General features: G+C 35.8%; 1 protein-coding gene across 1 annotated transcript; it reads right to left on the reverse strand.

Annotated features, from left to right (window-relative positions):
- Window positions 1-474: 474 nt before the first annotated feature.
- On the reverse strand, window positions 475-17,806 carry LOC145265727 (S-crystallin SL20-1-like). Its single transcript, XM_080121782.1, has 6 exons — window positions 17,615-17,806; window positions 13,540-13,635; window positions 8,785-8,900; window positions 6,268-6,303; window positions 2,373-2,480; window positions 475-825 (listed from the first exon to the last, which is right to left on the reverse strand). The coding sequence occupies exons 1-6, from the start codon at window positions 17,745-17,747 to the stop codon at window positions 661-663; spliced, it is 654 nt and encodes a 217-aa protein (XP_079977908.1). The 5' UTR covers window positions 17,748-17,806; the 3' UTR covers window positions 475-660.
- Window positions 17,807-25,999: the final 8,193 nt, after the last annotated feature.

Here is a 25,999-nt window from a genome sequence, read left to right on the forward strand (position 1 = left end):
CACAAGACGAGTACATGATATACATTAATCAAGCTGTGAGTGCCTGTGTGATACCGTCGCGTGAGGTACAAATATTAACCCCCCAACGTTGTCCGGTGATTGTCTTACCGACCGGACCTATTCTCGCCTTGCATCAACTCCAATTTTATGGCTAAATAGAGAGCGAAGTTATCGCTATTCTTTACATGAGGACATTGGAAAAACTCAAATTCGCTTTAAAATTAGTTTCTTTGTAAAATAAAAATGCCGGATTAAATTACGTGGTATTTCCTTTTTGTTACGGGCATATACATCATAAATAATTTGCGTTAAATTTTGTTTTTTGCTATAGATGTAATTTTGGACAAGCACCAAAAATATTTGCTCGAGGAAAAGAAATCAGTGCGCGCGCGCGAGAGAGAGAGAGAGAGAGAGAGAGAGAGAGAGAGAGAGAAAGAGAGAGATTATCAAATAAATACTCAACAATGATACATATTTCTGAAGTTTTTTTAATTTTATTTCAAATGAAATCCGTGTTTGAGCGAGATTTACTGCTGAATTCAAATTTCACAAAAAAAAAAAAAAAAGTCTAACTAAAATACGTTTAACACATCGGTCAATTGTCCGTCATCGAGGGATAAGAGCGATTTCTTCTTTAACCAGTCTTGTATGGTCATCCATTTACCAGTTGGTATTAGAACGTTTCTTTAGGTAGCCAGAGATCTTCGGGTGAGCAGCGACGCGTTTCCACAAGGCCATAAGTTTGGGATAGCTCTGGAACATACTCTGGTTCTCCATCATCGGATTTTCCAGGCAACAGTAACACATCATATCACACAACATTATCTGAAAAAAAAACAGTTCAAATAATGTTTAAGTAACGGATATATTATTACCTTAGCAATACTAGGTCGGAAGACGTAAAAACATCATTTTTTTCACAAGTACAAAAAGCAGGAAATTCCATAAAAAGGTATGAATGAGAGCTACGTATTTAAATATGACGTGTGACCCGACCCCCTTCGTGATATGCTACTAGAAAACAACACAAGACGAGTACTTGATATACATTAATCAAGCTGTGAGTGCCTGTGTGATACCGTCGCGTGAGGTACAAATATTAACCCCCAACGTTGTCCGGTGATTTTCTTACCGACCGGACCTATTCTCGCCTTGCATCAACTCCAATTTTTCCGATCTCTCCTGGGGATTTCCGAGACACAAACTATCACAAACGGGCGACTGCCCTCAATTCGTGACTGTCGTTAACCGTAACTAGCCTTACATAACTTTCCAAACTGTTGTAAAAACTGTCGTAAAATTCACAGCTACACTTTAAATCGCCCACATACAAACTCTAAATATTTATACCTTTTATGTCCGATCTTTTGTTAACCACACCCTGATTAACAATTCCATTCAGTCTCTTTGTCTACCTCGGGGAACAACTTTCTCTCCATTGTTCTGCCGATAAACCCATTTTCTATAACTTTGTTCTCCGCTTGTCTTTTGTCATTCCTCCCCCACTTCCAAACACTTGTGGGGACGCCGATTACAGACTATTGAGTATTATTTTTAATATTCCAGCATTTTCTCGTCGTCCATGGCCTCCAGCTTCAAACTTATTAATAGAACAGAAACAGCTATCGGTTCATTACCTCCGATAATTCAAATGATTTCACCTGAAAACGTCTATAAAATTATAAAATTTTCTGGAATAACATATATATTATCAAATTAAATACATCTCACTAAATCTGTTTAACGTATACTACAGGTACTGCCAATAGTTTCTGTTTCTCTCTCTCTCTTTCTCTCTCTCTCTCTCTCTCTGTTTCTTTCGCTCACTCTGCCTATCTACCTACCTACATATCTGTTTACTTGTCTACCTGTCTATCTAAATTTTGCTAATGGAAGTTTCGTTCAGATTCAGACAGACCGTAATCTGAACGAAACCTCCACTAGCAAGGGTTATTTTCTTTGAACTGTCCATCTGTAGAATACAATACCACGTGGCTGCTTTCCAGCTGATTAAAACATGGTCGTTTTTAAGTCCAAAGTAAACAAATTCTTGTTGAGCCACCCTCTTAAATAATCAATTTTGCCCAATCACCATCATCATTACCAATCATCACATCCCAACTGACACTCGTTTCATCATTATCTTTGAGTGGCCTATGGGAATTGATAACTGATAACACCCTGATAAAAAAAAATCAGCTAAAATATAAAATTAATTTATAGAATAGTAGATAAGTAAGTAACATGCTAGTAGACTTAAGGACACAAATATATCATTAAAGATGAATTAAGATATTTCGGTTGAAAATATGAACTTATTGTATCAATAACATGGCGTCAGAGTAACGTTTATGAATTGATAATATACATACCTGGTCACCCATAAAGAATTGGTTACCGCTATTTTTCATTTCCAATGTTCTTTCCAAGAAAGGCAAAATTCTGCGGGCTGTTTCCATGAATTTTGCTTGTAATTTAGGCTGAAAAATGTAACAAAGAAATATAAAGTAATTTAATATCTGCTTTTAAAATCAATTGATTTCATGCAATATGCGGATTTTCAGATTGATTTTACGTCTTTACGATGCCCTACTTTGTTTACATTTGCATTTATATTTCGACTATGTCCGATTAATATGGTCTCCGTTTTTTTTTTTTAACGTACAGTTCTAAATTCAATGGTTGACAAAAACGCTCAATATTTTTTTGTTTGTTTTTTAACTCTTATTTGCAGGTTTTGCCTCTTAGGCGTAAGGGGCTACTAATTGGACCTATATCTACAGAGACAAATTGTAGCGAGTCTAGTAACGAGATTTTTATTCACATTACATTTACATTTCTGTATGTCAATACAGCTAAGGAAGCAGGATATTGGGAAGAAATTCCAAAGTCTAGTGGTTCGAAGAAAAAATATGAATGTAGAACGCTTTTCGGCGTCTATGGGCCTCTAGAATAAAGGGGTGGGATTTTGATGCTTGTCCGGTTAGGAGGCACAAGTAGTACGTGTTACTCAGAGTAACTTCCATTAAAATACTTGCGAAACAGTTATAAAGATGCAATATTCCGGTGATCAGACAGGGGTTGGAGTTTAGCTGAGAATGTAGGACCTATTGGGTTTAAGACTCATTTTTTAGCCCTGTCTAATAGGGGGAGACTAGTGATAGATGCACCGAACAATTTTATGATTGTTCGTGAATTTTAAATAAACCAAAAAAGGTATAATCAATATTGTCTTCTCTCGTTAACTTCCGGGTTCTCTTGTTCATTTGGCGTGATACTTAAACACGGTCAAGCAGACAATAAATAGATTCTTAACATGGAGAAAAGAGTGGCTTTCTCGTTATCTGAAAGGAAGATAATCAATAATCATAAGGGACTATATCCGGTTTGTTACCGTTGTCCCATTTGCGGAGCAGAAACTAGAATTTAAAAAACAGCAGACAATATTGACTATGACAGCATAAAAATAACTAAGTACGGACATCGCCGCCAATAACAACGCGCAAAAGACACGACTAATTATTAAAAAAAAATATGAAGAAAGTCGATTTATATATCGATGTAAACAACCTAAATAATAATGAACCAAATTTACTTCAGTATCGTGCGTGATGTTTCTTTTTATGTTAATGTGTCAAAGAATTAACTAACTTCGTTGCGTATAGCACTGGAGTATTTGCACTTGACAGTGAATTAAACGATGTGCCGCTGTGATGTAAGCTGTCTTGACAGAGTACAAAATAAACTTCGTGGCTTAGTGGGGGATGCCCTTTTCTCTACCCCGCAACCTCTCTCGCACAGAAGAGACGTTGCGAGCCTATCCTTGTTTTATCGTTATTTACATGGCAGGTGCTCGTCTGAACTCCAATCTCGCCCCCCCCCCTCTCGCCAATCTTTCATGAAAAACACCCGTCTAGCTGAATCCACTGTGAAAAATTTTCCCCACTCTTTATCTGTGCCTAAATCAAAATGTAGATTCCGTGAACAAAGCTTCTTTCTTAGAACTGAACGCCTGTGGAACTCTGTTCCGTCTGTCTGCTTCCCACCTGACTACAACCTGGATGTCTTCAAGTCCAACGTTAACAAATTCCTAATGAACCGCCCCTTAAGTAAACACTTCATTAAATCTCCACACTAACGTACTGCACTTGCAATAACCCTTATTCCTGAGTGGCTTCCGGGCCTTGATTAGTGGTGACCACCGTGTAAAAAACAAAAAACAAAAAACAAAAACTCCGATGCTATTAGATTCCTCTCATGGCAGAAAGTGACGGTTTCTTAAGGCGTCTGTATGAATTTTCCCCACTTGCAGAAGTTCAAGATGAAGTAGTCTGAAGTGTACGCCATTTTCTTTTAGGTGTAATGTTTATTGTTACTTTTTCTTTTAATTTATTTAAAAATTAGAAAGTCGTCTGCTGCTTCTATTTCAAATGCCCTATTTTCATTGGCTATTCAAAACCCTCAACCAATTAATTTTAAACATAAAAATTAATAAGACCCCCTTCATACCCCTCCAAAAATTACATAAATACTTTAAATAGAATAATAAACCATGGTAACAAAACAACTCTCTTCCTGATCTACATCAATGACATTTTAAGATCATTCGTAGACATTTATGCTGACGACACTACCATCTATGGCAATATTTCAACAGCCGTAAACGACCAAGTTCTTTCTTATTCTCTCTCCTCCGGTCTTGAACACGTGGTGCAATGGGGAAAGAGATAGCTGGTTAATTTTAACCCATCTAAAACAAAACTTCATAATCAGCGCTTTCACCCCCGTTTGGCATCAATTAAAATGAATAGCTCTCCTCTTAGAGAGGCTTTATGTTTTTGAGAAGCTTCTGGGTCTGACCTTTACTCCTGATTTGAGATGGAATACGTACATCAAACCAGTTGCCACGGCTGCTGGAAAAATGGTGGATTCGTTCTACCGCACCAGTAGATATCTCACTACTAATGCAATTATCCAGCTGTATGAGAGCCAAGTACGTCCACGGATGGAGTACTGTTGCCACATCTGGGCAGGAGCTGCTAGAAGCAGCTTATCCTGACAGAGTTCAAAACAGACTTCGTAGTCTAGTGGGGGGATGCCCTTTTCTCTTCCCTGCAACCTCTTTCCTATCGAAGAGACGTTGCGAGCCTGTCTTTGCTTTATCGTTATTTTAATGGCAAATGCTCGTCTAAGCTCTAATCTATGATCCCCCTGGTCTTACTTTCACGAAAAACACTCGTTTAGCTGAAACCATTATCAATAATTTCCCTCAATCTTTATCTGTGCCTAAACGTAAACGTAGATTCCATGAACAAAGTTTCTTTCCTAGAACTGCTTGCGTGTTGAACTCTTTTCCATTTTCTTGCTTTTCAACTGACTACAATATGGTCGGCTTCAAGTTTAACGCGAACAAGTTCTTGACGAGCCATCCCCTTAATCAATCCAATTTACCTAATTTCCACCACAAACGATTACTACGACATTTCCCTATTAAGTACTGTACACTTACTAACCTTATCGTCGAATAGCCTTCGGGCCTTTATAAGTGGTGACTCCTTTGTAAAAAATACCGGTATTCTATCGTGATGATGACATATTAAGTTAGCTTAATACATATACAAGTAATGATACTTTCCTATGTCCCGAAGATGACCAACACATTACTTAGCTGCAGACATGATATAAATATATAAATGATGCCACTAATAATAAAATAATCTATATGGTTTTATAAAGTACTAACCATCACATGTCAAAATTTGAACCAATTCGGATTATCTATAATATAAATCTCACCTGTCTGTTTAAATGTATGTATGTATGCATGTATGTCTAATTAAAACTTTCGACTGAGGCGACGGATTTTCACAAAATCCATATTCCTTTAAAGCCTACCCTTCGGATGGCAAATATAGAAAAATTGTCCGAAAACATTGATTCCTTCACCCTCAACTGGGCACTTTTCTACAAGGAGGGGTCGCTTTTCTCGTCGATATTTTCGAAAGTCATTCCCTCTTGTCGATTGGCTTGCCTTAATTTAACCTTCGCCATTTTAGTTTTGCGAGGAACGCAATGGCAAAGACGTCACTTTTTTTATCACGTTCTTTTTTCTCCTTCGCAGTACGGGTTCGAGCCTGCCTCTCTACTACTACTTTTTTTTGCCCAACACACACCTCCAAACACCCGGGTAACGCCAGGCATCCAGGTTTGTTGGTATATAAAATGGTTTAATAACCGATATTTTATTTTAAACAAAGAAATACTTACAGCGAGGTTAGTGGAATCCATTCCAGAACCGTTTTCCTGACGAAGAAACACAAAAAGAAAATGTTAGTTTGAAAGTGTATGATCCTATGCTAGTGGGGAAATGGTTTATTCGAAAACTGTATAAATACAATGATTGTAATCACTTGTTTATGTGTACGAAATTTTAGAAGGATTAAAATATGGACTTGTAGCGTAATGACTAGAGCTATGACAAGAGAATGTTCTTATCATTGTTTAGACTCTCGAGTATATATCCGACACAGTTAGACACCGTTAATCAATCGAGAACCCGCCACCGCATTTGTATCCTAATCAAAAATGATTCAATACCAGTGATTTCACATCTCTCCAGTAATTCACTATTCGGAATCCTGCCATTCAACATTGCAAATAAAACGCAGACATCTCATATGGAAGGAGTCAAGCTGATTTATATGCTTGAGGTACAAGGCCCACGTTTCGGCACCATTCAGAACATTGGGCAGAACAACAGATTTGTAGACTGCCACCTTTTAGAGACACATCGTAGCTGTTCCAGAGTCTGTGTCGCAACCTACCAAATGCCTCAATAGCTTAATTAATTCTACATTGGATGGCCTTTTTCAAATTTAGCATCATCAGATACAGCAGATCCGAGTTCTGTAAAAGAAGATACTGTTTTCAAAGCTTCACCATCAATATATACCACTGGTTGTGAAGAGGACGTAGTGTGTGGTTTTGGCTGGTAAATAATTTCAGTCTTTTTTTATACTAATTGTAAGACCGAAGGCCTTACATGCACCAAAAAAGCTATGGAGGATGTTCTGCATGTCATCAAGACTATGGGTGACAAGATCATAGTCATCAGCATAAAGGAGGTTAAGAACAGTCTGCACAGAAGTCTTGGTTTTGGCCTTAACCGTTGCTGGTTAAATAATCCTCCGCTTGATCGATACTCAACACCTATGCCTCCTGAGGTGTTCCTGAAAGCTGTCTCAAGCATCACCGAAAAGAAAAGAGCAAATAGGATCGGAGCAAGGATGTGTCCTTGCTTAGTTCCATTTGACATTTCAAATGGTTCACTTTGTTTACAGCCAGATCGTACTGTCGCCACCATTCCCCAGTGAAAGGAGACAATCACATTCAACATCTTTTCCGGAATACCTAGCCTCCTCAAAACAGTCATCTTTACATCCCTACAGACGGTATCAAATACCTTTGTGAGGTCAACGAATGTGACAAACAAGTCCTTATTCTGCTCCCTCGCTTTCTCCTGTAGTTGCCAAAGACTGAAGATTATGTCCACAGTACCTCTTCCTGCCCTAAAACCACACTGGGTTTCTGGGAGCACAGTTTTACAGATTGAACTATTGAGTCTGTTTAGGATTACACGAGCTAGAATCTTACCAGCATCAGACAAAAGAGAAATTCCTTTATCGTTATCATACTCACACTTATTTCCTTTGTGCTTAAACAGGCGAATAATTGACGCGTCTTTGAACTGTTGTGGCACGGTACCATGTTCCCATATTAATGAAAACAGAGCACTTAGTTTCCTGATTAACATTTGGCTTCCACATTTGTATACTTCTGCAGGTATGCAGTCATCATCTAGAACCTTACAGTTTGAAAGTTGCTTTACAGCCCATTCAATCTCCGACATGGATGGAGTATCAGCAAGCGCCTCGATGGTTGGTCTCTAAGGAATATCATCAATCACTCCTCGATCCACTGTCGATTCTCTGTTTAAAACATTTGAAAAGTGTTCAGCCAAACGCTTAGTAATTTTTTTCTTATCAGTGAGGAGAATGCCATCCGACGAAAATATATGCATTGATTTTCAAAGCTTCACCATCAATATATACCAACTAATAGCAACTTTATAATAAATCGATAGAACATTAACTGTATAATAATTTAGACGAAATGTACAAGAGTTAAAATATCATATTTAAGCGTACGTTACGACCGAGCTTTGCCGGGCGTCCGTGCTCGCTTAGATAAATACTTTTGTAGTTTTAACAAAAAGGCTACAATAATATTAGAGCGTCTCTATTTGCACTAAACATCTACTGACTGCCAACATTAATATGTTACATATGAATGAGCCCCTGTGGAATTTCCACAGGTCTCGCTAGTTTTAACATTATTATGATAAATATGGAGAGATCTATATTACATAAAATTGTAACAGAGCGCAGGCGCGCGTACAGCAGCTGTATGCAAATTACCGAGCCGTGTACGAGATGACGTCACGGCGAGAAAAAGGAAATAGATTATAAAAAGAACCGGGATGACGGTAGAGATACATGGGTGACGTCACAACTGATATGTGAAGTCACAGATGGTCAGAGAAAGAGAAATAAAAGTTTTTTTTTTTACACCTGAAACAACGAATTTAATTTCCTTTCTCTTCTTTTCTTATAACCTCTGCGACGGAGTTCACAATGTGTTGGATCCCTACATGCCAACGCGTGTGTGACGTTACAAAGGTAAAGAATGAAAGACGGACTGATACTCGCAGAGAAGTAAACTTACCCAGAAGCGACCATTCTTGGCATGGAAGTACCTCATATAGTCGTGAAGAATTTCGTAGAAGCAATCGCAGATGTAATCAATTCTGAACATGTCCATGTTATTCTTGCCATAGAAACCTGAAAAATCCAAGATTAATAGTTTAAACAATTGATACATAATTTATTCTTCTCTGAATAGTATTTGATAGTCAGCGGGATCCTCCAACCAAAGATCGCGTGCATACCTTGTGTCATATACATTTGATTAATTCATCTATGACACCATTTTGCTGAATATAACCGAAACAAACGTATAAACACACTTAGACATAAATGAGAACTCCATTTGAAACGTAACTGTTACTTTTTAACTGTGTCGTAACAGATTAAACCTCTCGGACCCACACGTTGTCCGACACCGTCGCAAAGGAACAAAAAATAAAATTAAAAAAAAAACGAAAATCCGACTCTGCTTATTTTCTATTTTAATAAAAGACATTGCCGTTAATTTCCAAAAAACGCCTGTTTTTACTGTTCATTTCATCTGCTATTAAATTAACAAAACCCTGTCGTCTCGACACCCGTTTAAAATCTCTCACAGCTACCACGAGGCCACACGTCCATTTCACCCGACAAGTATGTTTTTTTCTGCTCCTCGCCACGTGATGCGCTTTTTCTCTCGCCACACACGAGTCAAAAAGTAAAAAAAAGAAGAAAAAAAGAAAAGGTCCGGTCGCTTCCTTTTCTCGAGCATGTGCCCTTTCTCTGCTTTTCACACTTGCTAATTTACATGCCTGCTTTAACGGCTGCTGCTGCTAATATTTTCTCGCACGTGGCCAAAGATTTTCGCTCAAATCATTTTGTGCTTAAGCATTAACAGTTCTATTGGAGACAAGTTGGATAGCTCTCGTCTCGTCTCTGGCAATGGCGTTGTGAGGCAACTTCACAGACTCAAATACATTTTTCTTGTACATACATGCCGCCTGAACCAACATATTTTGTATTATCGTTTTCCTATTTTCACTATCAGCGATGAACGCCATTTCTTTTATGGCCGTGAACGAACAGTTGAACGACCGAAGTGAATCAAAAGCTTCATCGGCTACGTCCAAACTCTGGCACCATCTCAGAAAGAGACTAGACTATAGCTGTAGACCTGACGACGGGAGAATACTCCTCAACAGACATGGGTATTTCGCTTTCTTAGGCCCTTAATGGTTGACTCCAGTGGAAAAAATAAATCACCTCAGATAAGAAATGGGTTGATTAAAAGATGGGCTACAAAACTGAACCAACCATCTGCGAATGTGGAGAGAAAGACTATACGATGCAACGCTACCTTTTCTACCCCCCCCCAACTTCCTAACCGGTGCCACATGAAAAATCCTAAAAGAATAAAACATTAATGCGTTAAAAAATGTACAACTCTTGTATGATCACCTGCTTCAAAGACACGTGAACAAGAAAAAGAAAAAAAAAGAAGACTTATAAGTGTTGTGACGATTTATCAAAATAAAAAAAATCGGGAATTAGAAAAATCATGACTTTGTTCAAGAAACTGTTGATTCAGATAGAGGCTACACGGGCTTTCATAGGTTGATTAGCCAACATGGCCGACTAATGCTGACGTCACGTGGTAATTTAAAATTGCGGAAAGCGGATATAGGAACGAAGTGCGTTTTAATAGTTTTTGACGCAAAAAGAAACGACAACATACTATGTTGCATAGCGTTCAGGAATTCTAATTTGTAAATAAAAATGTTATTTGTAAATAATTAGATTTGTATTTACGATTTCATTTAATATCATTATATTACGTCATATTTCTGAAGTTAAAAGAACAGGAAGTTACAACCACTTTTTAAAAATAAATATTATTCTTAAAAATACTAAAAATTAAAAATAATTTAAATAATGTTTCTCCAACATTTTTATTTAAATTATACAAATTCACTAATCTTGTGATGAACCCATTAATAAAAACATGTATTTAAAACTGCCTTTTTGTTTACTGTTTTGTTTTATTTTATTAAAATTCTCGTTAAACGCAAACAATTTTGGTTGGTTTGTCGGTTGTTTTTGTTTTACGGCATATCAACCCTTTTCACGTTATTTAATGCCGAATCTAGTTATCTTGAAGAAAATTTTTGTACTTAGACTTTATATATATTTTCACGTCAGTTTCTATTTAACCCATAGTTGGGATCCAACAGGTACTGCCGCTCCGGGTAAGAGTGGACCTCGGAGCAATAGCGATTAAGGCTGGATCCACACTCCCCAAAGCTCGCAGGCTGGGACCTCACCATCGGATATAGTTTAAGGTCATATCCAGGGCCAAAAAAATTTGGTCAAAAATTATCTGGAAACGAGAAGACACAAAAAGTAGTTTTATTTTGCGTTAAAAACTATTAAAACGCATTTCGTTCCTGTGTCCGCTTTTCGCAATTTTAAATTAACACGTGACGTCAGCATCGGTCAGCCATCCTACCTAATCGACCTACGAAAACTCATATTGCCCAAGTAGATTTAAAGAGAACATGTTCATGTTTATATATTATTTTAATTGGAATTCATTATTGAGATGAGTCTTATTTATATTAATTTATTTATTTCGAACTATTATTCTCATCTTTATTAGTTGTTGTTTCACGACGTTTCGGCCAACTATTCCTCGGTGGTGAGACGACAACAACTACGGATGGCAGTGATTGCTGAGAATGCAGTTAGGAGATTCGAAGTTCCTATCCGTCGGGGTTACCACCTGACGAAGGCCAGATGAATAGTTGGCCGAAACGTCGTGAAACAACAACTGATAAAGATGAGAATAATAGTCCGCAATAAATGAATTAACATGTTTGTGTTTGTAACAAAAATATAACTGTTTTTCCTCTTTTTTTAAATTCAATTTTCACCCCAAACAAGGCAAGTGCCACTTTGAAGTAGGGGGATACTATCGGGGACATAATTTGCGGGGGTATTATGAAGGGAGATGAGTAGAAAGATGTTTGTTCACATTACACTTGAACTTCTGCATATCAATACAGTTGGGAAAACAGTATCAAGGAAGGGAGTTCCAAAGACTTGCAATTCTGGGGAAGAAACTGTTGGAGTAAAAAGCTTTCTTACACCTAGGGATCTCTACTGTAAAGAGGTGGGACTTATTTGTTTGTCGGGTTTGTCGGGGGTAGTCACATCAAGGAGTTACGTGCTTGCAGTTCGTCAGAGCATTCACCATTAAAGTATTTGTAGAACAGGCAGAGAGATGCAACATTTCGTCGATGGGACAGAGGCTGAAGCCTAGATGACAGTTCAGGACCTATCAGATTGACGACTCTCTTTTGAACCCTGTCCAAGGTTTGTTGATGAAGACAAACACAGCTGTCCTGCTAAATATTTCAATATCCTGCAAGCAACGTTCACCCTCTAAACTTACAAGCTCAATAAAAACATTTACTTCGTGAAACATAACGACAGGACATTTTAATAATTTAGTACATCAATTTATATATGATAAAGCCACATTTTTGCTAAGTCTTTTTTCATATTTTAATCTTATAAATAAGTAATGCAAACCTAAGAATATTTGTACATCTACAAATTAACATTCGTCCATGCATAAAGTATAATTGCCAAATATGGGCTGGTGTATCTTCTAATAGTCTCTCACTCATAAACAGGATTCAAAAAAAGTGTCGTCAACCTAATAGGCCTCGCACTATCAACAAAACTTTCACCTCTGTCCCATCGCTGAAATCCTGCAAGCCTGTGCTTTTTTTACAAGTATTTTAATAAAATGTGCTCCAAAAATCTGCATGCATAACTATGTTAATTTTCCAACTTTTTCTCAATAAAAAAAAAAACAAAAAAACTGGGCTTATATTTTAACAACTTGAAACGGTGGGTTTATTTTTAGTGAAAAAATAAAAAAGATTAAATCACCAAGGTATGGCGGACGTATTAGAGAGCACATTACATGCCTGCTATTTGGTTTTTGCTTTTCTGGTAAATACGTTGCCGGGGACCAATTTTAAAAGAAAAATTTAATTTCTTTGTAGATAGTTTGGAGGAGGGGCGTGGCTTTCTCTATAGCCACGTCTTTTAGCAGGTCGATTTCGAAGGCGAATGGTTATCTAAATATGAGATTTTAGATACAATGATATTATTATTATAACACAAGTACTTCTAAGGCAAATACAGCACACCGTTGGTGGTAATCCTAGAATATCTATGATGGGATTGATTGCAAACAACCCTATGTCTCAGAAATAACATTGCAGATCGTTCTCTACATAGACACAAATGTGTCATATGTAATGATTAAAAGTTATTTCACATCAGAAACGATACAAGAATGACAATCTAACGTTCTGGGAACGTGTAAATTCATGGCATAAAAATGTTAACTGTCCTGATTCCCATTCCATGAACTATTATGTATGGTGTGTAGGCAAGAAAAGAGTTAATAAATGCTCTGATAACATTGAATGATTTCTAAAAGTCACTATAAAGCAATGTCGCATCTTGTCCTAAATTTCTTTTAAAAATAAGATTATACAGATTTCCAAATGATCACGAAAATATGAAAAATGCATTATTTTTAAAATGATAATAAACTTGATATGATCAAATTTTGGATCTGATGAATGACACACAAAATAAATCCGTCTTTATAAACCCTGATACATACCTGGTTTTTCGGCTCTGTCGATGTTGTCATATTGATCTAAACCTAAATTGATATAAGTTTGTTGAAAAATTCGTAATTATTTTTACTTACCGTGTTCTCTGGCCAAGTACCTTGCGATGGCCATGGTTTCAGGCATCTTATTCTGACCATCGATGTCCAAAACAGGGACACAACAGCTGGGCATATCTAAACAATAATGAAAAAGGGTATTAAGTTGTCATAGGTAGTAACAGAATAATTGTAACGTGGCCATTATGCTGGAAACGTGTTCCTTATATTCCAACCACTTAGAATCACACGTTGTCTGTTACCGTCGCAAAGGAACAAACAAATAAAAAAGAAAAGAAATAAAAAGTTAATTCGGCAATTTCCTTGAGTGCAAATGAAATGCATTTGTTCGTGGTTCGTCCAAAGCAACGCATTTCATTATCTTTCAAACGTCTTTTCACGTACACATTTGTTTTACAATGATGTACAACATAAGGTGTTCTTTTTAAAAGTCTCCGTACCCGCCACCTGATATCAACCTTAGCCAGCGCTTTCTCGCCCTCAAATTTACATACCAATCCTCCCCTGTCGCACGCTTTGGTTCTCTTGCTCGACCTCGTGCTGCTACTTATTCTTTGTCCTGTTCTCTCCTTCTTCATCAGCGCTTGCAAACTTGCTTTATTTGCATATGTACTAAGGCGGTTGCTGCTGCTAATATTTTCGTTAGCCAGCTATCCTACGACTGCTGCTTTCTCACACGTGCGCCATACGCGTAGTGTTCCATAATATATGTCCACAAATTGTTTTATAACGTTGTATTTGTGTAATATATTAAGGTCGACATTAAAGAACTCATTGTAAGCAGTTTTAGTCTTATCTGCATCTGCGGCATGCGAGGGACTGTCAAGCTCGTTAAGATAACAAAGTTGCTTCTGCACAAGTGGAAACGTTATTCTTTTGTGTGTTCTGGGAGAAATGTTTCAGGAAGTTAAAAGAAGGTACGCCCTAAAATGGAGTACTGTTGTCACATCTGGAAGGAGCTGCTTTTCAGCCTTGGTAGATTATAAAACCGGCTTCGACACCTAGTGGGTAATGCCCTTTTCTCTTCTCTGCAAACCCTTTCCTACAGAAGAGACGTTTGTTAGCCTGTCTCTGCTCTATCGTTATTTTCATGGCAAGTGCTTGTCTAAACTCCCATATATAGTCTTCCCCTTTGCCAAACTTTTACAAAAAACACTCCATAAGCTACAACTATTATATATGAAATTCCCTAACTCTATATATGTGCCTTACTCTAAACGCAGAGTTCATGGACAAATCTTTTTCCTAGAACTACCCGCCTGTGGTACATTTTTCCGTTGGCCTGTTTCCCGGTTGAATACAACATGGTAGCCTTCAAATTCAATGTAAACAAATTCTTTTTGAGCCGTCCTCATCAATAATCAAATTCTACACCATTAACGATACACTACCACCTTACATGCATTAAACCTTATCCTAGAGTAGCCTACAGGTAACTCCCAAGTAGAAAAAGCAAAAAAAAAAAAGAAAAAACTATCCACATCTCATTATGAATTTATTTCAACTCAATATGTTTTTTTTTAAAATGAAATCAATAATCGATAATTGCTGTCCAACTGATAAATGATAAAAAACATACGACGTTTTGTATTTGCTACGAGAAGGGACGGAAGGGATGGAGAATTGTAGATAAGGGAAGCATATGGAGGAGATTGCAGGGTTGTCAATACGGCGAGATGCCAATCGCTCATCTTTACAACTTGAACTATTGTCTCAGACTGTCTAATCTATAAATCAACTCGGTTACGAAAATATAGCGGAAAGTAACATTAAATTACATATGACTAGGTTTACACGCGATTAAATTGTAAAATCGTCCATGTTGTAAATATTGAGACTACGCAAACTAATAAATAATTAAAGGAACTTACTATTTAATTTATAATTCATTAATAATATATCCTTATGTATCTTACTCTTGTCATATATTCGCTGCGACCGGTCATCCAATGTACTTTTCAGTCTATATTATTTCTAAAAACCACTTTTGTCATTGTCTACGATGTATACACTTGGCAGCGAAATAAAACACACACACAGCTGGGTTATAAAATATTTTGTTTATTCTCAATGACAACCTTTTCGACTTTAGTATGACGGGGGTGACATCAGTAAAGGCGCGTGGCGGGAGTGTGGTGCTATGTTTTAGCAGCTTTCCTCGTTCTGCGACCAACTCTCTGTGTCTACTTCGCTTTCTGGTATGTCGATTCATATAAACATTCTTTCATTTTTGAATGTTTAATATTTTCCATTGTCTATTATTGTACTTCTTTAACTGATATTTCTCTCACATATTTCTGGTCAAATTATGCATCTCAATAAATAATGGCGGAAAGCCTCGCATTCCTTCAATGGTATTAATTTGCGTGTGTGCAACGGACTGAATAGCTCTCTTTTCACAGAGTCACCTGCCAAATATCCAACACTCTTAACACAACCTATATCCCCAACTTCTTCCTTCATTCCGTTATCCTTCTTTATTATTATTTTTGATACGTGCCTTGTAAATATATATATAGTGTTACAGGTGCAAATCGATATCGATCAACTCTCAGTTAAATTTTTTTTATTTTTTAAAAACATCTATATTTTTTATAGGCAGCGAAGTTAAAATTGAAATAAATCACAGAAAAATATTTTATTATACAATATATATTTCAAAGATTAATTTTTGGCATTTATAATCTAAATACAATTCCTGGTATATAGCCCCAGCGGATCGCTCGAATCTGGTGTAATCTAGTGGTTCAATTCTCACAAAGTCTACGCATTAAATTATAAAATATTTCGGAAATAACACGTCAAATGTTGTCTTCAAAGTGGTTTATTGTGGCTGATTTATCAGCGTAGACATCTGATTTTACATACACCCTCTCAAAATAATCTCATGTGGTAAAATCGCATGAACAAGGTGTCCAATTGAGAGGTTCATTTCGTGAAATTATTCGTTGATCAAATGTTTATCTCATTTAATTGACCGATGAAGTTAGCAACTTACAAATGCTGCTCGAGCGTCAGTTATCGAATGATGAATTACCAAAATGACTGAACTACAAAAAAAAACCGATAGTTGCTAAATCTACATTTAAAGAAAATAGAGTTGTCAATTTAAAGTTCCCCGCCTCTAACAAACGATCTTAAACTGCCGGTAGTAAGCATCTATGATATCAATACCACTTGTCTGTTTATATGTATGTACCTATGTATGTATATATGTCTGCCTAAACTTTCGACAGAGGCGACGGATTTTCGCGAGAACGGTATCGTTTTGAAGCTCAATCTTTCGGATGATACATATAAAAATTGTCTGGAAAAAAATTTCTTCATCCTCAACTGGATACTTTTCTATAAGGAGGGGTCGTTTTTTCGCTTATATTTTCGAAAGTCATCCCCTCTTTTCGATTGACTAGCCTTAATTTAAACCTTCGCCACGTCCGGTTCGGCGATGGACGCAACGCAAAGACGTAACATTTTTTTTCACGTTCTTGTCCTCTTTCGCGGTACGGGTTGGAGCCTGCCCGCCTACTACCACTTTTTTGTTTCTTTTTTATTTTGCTCAAAACACACCTCCACACACCCGGACAACGCCGGGTACCCAGACTAGTCTTATAATGAATTGTAACATTAAATCAGACTGTATTGTCCAGTTTCTATGCGGCATATCTTTTTAGTGGAAGTTTCTAGGGAATATTAAATCCATATGCTGGAGTATGCTCTATACGAGATTTACAAGGTATTGCATAATAATTCATGATGCTGTTACAGAGAGAGGATCATTTTACGTGATTTTACACTGGTATTTTCTGAAACACAGCCTAATTTCATGCCTGAAGTTTGTGAAAATTGCACCTATAGATTCCGCCATATATACGGATATATGCTCAAATGTGTATTAAAATAATACATGTAAAAACTGTGTCTTTCGAATGAACAGCATATTTGTATAATGAATGTATTTTTTACTGATTTATTTTAATTTAAAGTTCGCCGCCTCTGAAAAACACCCTTTTTAAGATAAATATTAAAAAATCAAAAATCTGACCAGGATGGATGCCGCATCAGAACCACACAAGATAGGACAAAGATCCGAACTTACCATTCCTGTATTTGTCCCATTCGTTGAATTCGAACCTCTTGTCAGTGTATTTGACGTCGGCAGCGGCCATCAACATACGACAGATTTCGGCACGTCCGCGGCCATTGAAGTAGTACAGAGTGTAGTTCGGCATGGTAGGTTTTGTTTTGGATAAACGGAAACTTCAACTGAAAGACGAGCTCTTAGCAACTGAGATACTTCCGCAACTGTTAGCCCTAATAACTCGCCATTTGCTTTTATAGCTAAAATAATAATTCGACTAAAAATTAAAGAAATGCATTTTTTCACATTAAGATCGAACACCCTGCATCTTCCACCCGAAACCCAGGCAAAAAAGTCGCATTAAGAAGAGGGTTAATTTCATGCATGGTAGTTTAATCAAATCGTGGCTGATTCAAAGCAAGTAATTCTATCTAAACAATAATGCAACCGTAATTCGTTTGTCATTCTGTTAACTTTGGAATTTGCGTTTAGTTTAATTAACTAATGACTAATAACTTAGTTTCTGCTGGTTAACTAATTAACTAATTAAAAGAGGTCCTTGATTGTTGTTGGCGATCAATGACACATCAAATACATCCGAAGTGAACCGACTTTCACTTTTAATTAGTGGACAGTTACTAACTTTTAACCTTTGCAATAAACGACATAATCACGTTGACACACCGGCTCCAGTTAAGTCACCCAGGTTAAGCAACGTTGAGCATGTACACTATTAAAATGGGTGACCATTTGGGAATATCAGATGCTGTATGTGCTAATAGGGTATTTAGTTGCTCTCCCGCTGGGCAAATTAGGCACAAGGCCGATTTTTAATGTGAGGAGTGAAGGGGAAAAGGGGACCAACTCCCCGGGAAGTAGGGGAGCTGGATAGTGACAATTGGTATGAAGGCTTGTCCCTACATTGACCAAGGTCTTATATGTAGGGGTAACCCCACATATAGTCTTTGCTTGCAGTATCTGCCGGAACAGATACTACACTTTGAGATATTAAATCTTTTATTCATGTTAAAAAATACAGTCAAAATCAACGATGAACAAAAAACTTAGGCACATGGCCAACTCAAAAGAGGGGATTTTGGGGGTCGTTGGTCATCCTTGTCACTCCAGAACTAAACAAAGTCAAAAGTTTCTCCCAGCTAGTATCTTCTTTCACCATAATACCGCATTCACCCTTTCATATTGGGGGACGTCCTACTTAACTACCAATTTTTAAAATATTTTTTTATTGACGTGTAAAAACAAAAAAGATAACAATAAAATGGTACAATAATTCATTTGTGTCGAGGGCGGGGGAAGAAAAAACAAAAGGTGATTAGTAGGACCCTCCCAACCCCGTCTAGTTGATAGACTGCCCGTTCCACTAGGTTTGTAAAAGGAACCTCGCTACACTTTGATCTTGGCCCGAGGGCCAAACCTCGAAAATGAGGCGGAATAGGGGTATTTATTTGCTGTATGTGCTAATGGGTATACAGGTATGTGTAATACTTCATATATATATATATATATATATATATATATATATATATATATATATACATATATATATATATATATATATATATATATTCAATAAAATAAAAAGCTATAGCAAACATCTAAATGACTACTTTAAACACAGTTCCTGATTTCAAAAAAAGAAAAACTAAAAGATTCATCTGCCTTACTTTTAATGCTAGGTTTATTTATGGTGTCTTTTAAATTCAATAAAAATCCTCCTAAATTTGCTGATGAGGAGACAGTGCTTATCAAAAAAACTATATATAATTGTTCTACATAACTTGATGTATACCACAAATAAAAAGCACGGATTTCCGAAACGATCGTACATATAATTGACTTTGTTGTTGTTCCTTCTTACGAAACTGATTTTTAATTTAATTAAAATTTGATTTTTAAATTAAAAAAATTTTTTTTTAATTTTTAAATTGAAAATCACTTTACTTAATATTGAATTAGCTCTAGGACATTTAACTATCGAGCTTATTATATATCTAAATTACAACGAGCATTTCCTGTATTTTAATTAAACTAGTAATTTCACTGTTACATTAAAATACACTTAGCACTTTAGACTATTATTCTAATCTCCTTTAAATTATATATATATATATATATATATATATATATATATATATATATATATATATATATATATATATATACGTCATAACCACGTTGTCACACCGGTTACCGTCAGATCACCGAAGTTAAGCAACGTAAAGTCTAGTCAGTACTAAAATGGGTGACCATCTGGGAATCCAAGGAGCTGTATGTGCTCTCTGCTTATCTTGACATTGTTTCCAGTCAGTCTTGTGCTTCTCCTTGTCACTGTACCCAAGCAGTGTCGATTCAGGAGAGGTATGGTTGGCTATAGCGCAACGCTTGTCTCACAATTATACGCGAAGCTACCCTTACAGGGATGTTCATTGTCTCTTGAGACAGAACGGAGGTATCGCATAGTACTTCAAGGACCTATACGCTCTTGTCTAGCACAGTTCAGTTCCAGGTCACCCTTTGTCAATGTGTAGTACCTGTTAGATTCCCTCTGATATTCCAGAGGATTACCATACTGGGAGGAGCTGGAGCTTGTCAGACGTGGTGGATGGGGTTTGATTTATAAGAAAACTGATTAAAAATCAACCGTGATGGAAAGGTCGCGTTAGCTCGGTAAAACAATTTTCTGGTCATGGTGCCGCAAACAAAAGACACGCTTCTAATTTGTCATAAGCCAGTACGGAAGTAGTAAGGCCATTGTCATAAAAATTGTTCAATAAAAGAATGAATGGAAGGGACTTCCTTATGTTTGCATGCAATCCGGAGATAGAGAAATACAATGAATTGTGATAGAGTGATTTGAATAATTTTATCGATTCCGGTACATTTACCGATTCCATACTAAATTACCGATTCCGATAGAATTACCGATTCCAATCTCGATACTTTATCAATCTTTCAATATTTAACTATAGAGTTTTTATATTTTCCACGGTTTCCGTTAAAAACGCATGTTAAATATGCATATATTTTCTTAAAACTAACAATTAGTGTTTGGACGATTAATCGGAATCGGGAATCGGAAAAATCGGAAATTTTGGGGGTATCGGAATCGGTATCAGAATCGGAAAATTATAGTCTAATTTCCGATTCTAAACCGATTCTTTAAAATTTTAAAATGAAAAATGAAATAAGCACAAATTGTTTTTTTTATTAGAAATAGTTACTTTACAACATAAGACTGAGAAGGTCACAGAATGAGTTATAAATCTCATTTACAGATTTAACATTGATTAGCAGAGTTTAATTAATTTATATATTGGTCATTTAAAACTTGCCTATTGCCTTTGTAATCGTTTAGCATCTATTTGTTAAAATGTCTACGTGCCCTCATCGGAGGGAGTTCGTATGAATATTAACAAGTTTTACATGCACTGGGCGGGAGGGGTGTTTAAATTTCGTTGGCGCCAGCTGTACATTGGGGTGGTTGTAATAGGCTTCTTCTGAAATAATTAAAGTTTTATAGCATCTTTTTGGACGCAAGGAAATCCTCATACTTTCCAAACCTAATTTAATTTTTTTTCTCTTAGTTTTTATTGTAAACAGTAAATATTTTAGAGTTCACTTGCCGTTTCAATATCACATATTTTAAAAAGCTTTTCGCACCTATTTGATTAATGGCCATATGGTGTCTATTAGAGACTTCACACTTTAATATAAAAGATTTAGCAAGCTTGGAATTTTTTCTGGTGCTGGTTTTGTCTGATCACCACATCCTTTGAAATATTTCAGGTTTCCTTATGTTTTGTTTGGTTTTGGCACAAGTGAAAATATAGATGAAAATGTCACAAGTTTCGCAAAACTTTGGAAGAGCAAAGATTGAGAAGTTTGTTAACTTAAAAAAAACAACTTTAATTTACATCTAAAATACCCAAAACATATGAGATTCTACTTTTTAGGAGATTATGTGTGAGCACAATGAAACGTTATTTTAGAATTTAGAACGGGGGTTCAGTTGTGCGTATAAATATAATGTAAACTGATCCCATTTCGGTGAATCATAACTTTTTAATTCTAATCTATCTAATTCTAAAGCGGATTAGCAAAATCATAAAATCACATGTAATTGCTATATGTTTCGTATTGCCACCCGTACTTAGGGTTAGTAGTAGGAAAAGGGCGTGGGTTTTATAACTTTTAAGAATACAATAGCGTGTGTGTTATTTATTTTGTTTGTCACAATCACATCTGAGTGACTGTTGATTAATTATGGATTCACATTTCTTATAATAAATAATTTTACCAAAAATCCTTCATAAGTTTTGGTTTGGGTTTCGATTATAGCTGATGGCACTCAAGTTATTTTCTTATAAGTAATTTTACCAGGAATTTGTCATAAGTTTTGGTTTCGGTTTAAATTATAGCTGATGACAAGTCATCTATTTTTTATATTTTTCTTGAAAGAAAATATCGTTTTTAAAAGCACCCCCTCATAATATTTGAAAACAAAAAAATTTTAACTCATTTAAAAAAAAAAAAAAAAAAAAAAAACTTGATCACGGAGTCAAAACACGAAAAACGATACCATATATTTATTTTTAAAAATACTTTAGTTTTAACACTTTTTGTGTTGTTATTACGAAGCAAAAATAAAACACGAAAACACTTACGTATTCTTAAAGAAAGTAATTATTTTATTTAGAAGAATTAATTTAGTTTAAACAATTTCTTGTGTATTATGAAACAACAAAAAAGAAAAGGCGGTACTTCTGTATTTTTGGTACCGCGTTGAAATAATAACGTTATTATTTCGAAAGCCATTCTTAACATGACGAGGGGAGGGGATCATTTTAAAGTCATTTCGGGGACACTTCCGTAGTATGCAGACGGCGGCTATTGTTAAGGGGCGGTAACTCCAATTTCTTCTTGATCAAATAACGCGGCAAATAAGTAACAAACAAGATTTTTTTTTCCGGACAGAAAAATATTGGAAAACCAAAACACTTATTGTATAAAAATGTATCAATATATAATTGTAAAAACATTTATTTAAAAGTCTACGTAAGGATATATAATTTTAATAAAACAATTTTGTAATAAAAACAACATTGGATTTTTATAAAGTAAAATATCTTTTTTTGAACAAATAAATAATTAAATGAAACATTTTTGTTGATTAAAGCAACTTTGAAGGGTCCAGAACAAATTAATAATTTTAATTTTTTGACCTAGAAAAGGCTACCTGGCGACAGTTTAGTTAAGCGCACCAGAAAAAGATGGCCGCCGTCGGTATACTGCACAAGTACCTTTTGTTGTTTCGTTAACACAAAAAGTGTTAAATTTAAATTAATTTTTCTAAATAAAATATGTGTTTTATTATTTGATAATAAAATAAGTGTTTTTTTTGTTTGGTTCATTATAACGCACGAAATGTTAAAATTTAAAATAAATTTTAAATAAATATATGGCTTCGTTTTTCGTGTCTTCCCTTCGGTTTCGTTACATAATCAACCGTATCCACTTCCAGTAGCTTGATTGTTTTCCGAGCAGTAATATTGGACATTACCTAAAAATATACAAACTTATTTTATTTTGGAAAGGGGAGGGGGCTCGTTTTAAAACTTTTCTACCTCAGTATTTTCTTTAATTTTCTATTTTTGAGCGATTATCGATACTCCTAAGACGTGATCCTCTCATATCGGATTTTTTTGGGCAAAAGTCACACTCAACATTACTTGTTTTTTTTAAAAACTAAATAAAATCTTTAAAATAAGTTGAACCTCCAAAAACTTTCAAAGCTAGGTAGAAAATGAACACTTAGAAAAATCGATTTAATTTTTTTAAAACAACAGTAAACAAGTAAAAATATTAAAATATATTATGGGGAGTATAGTATTTTTAAAAAACAATATTTCCTTAAAGAACGGTTATAAAATGTGTTTTCAATCGATATTTATTCAATAAGGGACCAGTTTTCTTACCTAGCAAAAAGGATGAGTTTTCTGGATACGGGTATTCCGGGTACGAGTTTTCCGGGTAGAGTTTTCCTGAATTTATTTTTGTTATGAATGATTTTACCAAAAATTCTTCATAAGTTTTGGTTTCGGTTTCGATTATAGCTGAAGGAACTCAAGCTAGTGCACCCAAGTAATATTGATATATTTCTTTATTTTTGAAATCGCAACTTTATAATATATAAAAATCGATAGAACATTAGCTCTATAATAATTTATGCGAAATCTGCAAAAATTAAAATATCATATTTAAGCGTACTTAACGATCTGGATACGCCGGACGTCCTTGTTAGCTTAGATAAATACTTTTGCAGTTTTAACAAGAGTCACAAAAATATCAGAGCATCTCTATTTACACTAGGAATACCAACGCATTACATACGAATGAGTCCCCTGTGGAATTTCCACAGGTCGCGTTAGTTCTTATTATTTGCATCTCGTTTTGTTTTTGTCTTTTTTTTTACAGCAAAGCAAATCAATTTAATAACCCACCAAATTTATATAATTAAAATAAAATTTAAAAATTCATAGAAGGAAGGCGCATAATAGTTAACGAAGCCCAACGCCCTCTCCATGTTAAAAATGTTTTTCTAAATACTAACATTATTATTTAGAAATTCGTTCGTAACAATGGGGGGGATGGGCGTTGTTAATATTTTGTTCTTACATCGTTTTCTCATTTTACCTACCAGTCGTCGACTATTTTCAACTGTTTATGAAAACTTTCAAGTCGCATGTTGTACACTAACGACAGACTGATACAATTTGGCTTTGTTTAAAATCAAAACAAACCTTTTGTTGTCTTTCAATTTTAAATACATTAAAAGTAAAACATTCGAGAAAATATACCCGGAAATTACCTCGGGATTTATGTAATAATTTGAAAATTTACGAAAAAAAAACTCTAATTAAATATTTATAAATAGTAAAAGAATCGGAATTGGAATCAGGAATCGAATTGGAATCGGAAATTTAGAACGGAATCAGTAATTGGATTGGAATCGGGTTAAATTTTGGAGTCGTCCCACCACTACTAACAAAACACTTGTGTGGAGGATAATCTATGGATTTTTGTTTTGTTGTTTGTTGAAAATACATTAATAGTTTTTTTCTTTTAACATTTCTTAAAACAATTTCTTAAAACAATTTTTTAAAGCAAAATCCACTAAAATAGACAAATTATAAGAACTGTTTTGGCTTTAGAAAATAGACACACATTTTTTCTGATTACGATACCGATTCCGATACCCTCAAAATGTCCGATTTTTCCGATTCCGATTAATCGTTCCAACACTAATAATAACCATTGCGATTGCTCAACAACATTGGAAAATTTTATGAGGTAAGAGAGAGAGAAAGATGAAGAGGGACAGAGAGAGAGAGAGATAGAGAGAAAGAGAGAGAGAGAGAGAGAGAGAGAGAGGGGGGATCCGTTTTTTTTTCATTTTCACTCCAAACAGGGCACATTGCCACTTTGGTGAGGGGGTTACTATCAGAGACATGAGCTACTGGGATACTATGTAAGGACTTGAGCAGCAAGATGTCGGTTCACATTACACTTGAACTTCTGCATGTCAGTAAAGTTGGGGAAGCATGGACCCGGAAGGGAATTCCAAAGTCTAGCGATTCTTGGAAAGCAACTACTGGAATAGAAAACTCTCTTACATCTAGGGATATCTACTGTTTAGGAGTGGGATTTTGCTGCTTGCGGGGTTTGTCGAGGGTATTTACGTCGTGAGGGCACAAGTGCTTGCAGTTCGTCAGAGCATTCACCATTAAAATACTTGTAGAACAGGCAAAAGGATGCAACATTTCGTCCTTGGGACAGAGGCTTAAGCTTTGCTGACAGTTCAGGACCTATCAGGTTGGAGACTCTCTTTTAGACCTTGTCTAGGAGCGAGAGGCTAGTACCATCCCAAATATATGACAACAAAACTCCATACATGGGCGAATGGTGGCCTTATAAAGGTACAGGATACTTTTGGGCGTTAGTAGCTTTCTAGCATGGTAGAGAGAGCCTACCTAATTGTTCCAACTCACATTTCATGTGAACGTTAGGTCGAGGAGTTTAAAAAAAGAACTTTCAGCGAATGAATCTTTGGCCATTGCTATTGGTGGTAGAGAAGGTTTCTTGTAATTATTGAAGGAAACAAGTTTAGTCTTGGCAGCATTGAAGGTGACCATCCATTTTTGTCCACATTCCACTACAGATTGGAGGTCATTCTCTAGTGATTCTGCCATTTTTCTAGATATGTATTCATTTGCTTTTCTGTCGTACTTGTTATAGAGCGTGGTGTCATCAGCATAGATACCCATCTCAAAGACAATTTTATCAGGGAGGTCATTTATGAATATTAGGAATAATAAAGGTCCA

Source organism: Euprymna scolopes, chromosome 40 (genome assembly GCF_053919585.1).
Source record: "Euprymna scolopes isolate OS-2025 chromosome 40, ASM5391958v1, whole genome shotgun sequence".
Classification (NCBI taxonomy): domain Eukaryota; kingdom Metazoa; phylum Mollusca; class Cephalopoda; order Sepiida; family Sepiolidae; genus Euprymna; species Euprymna scolopes.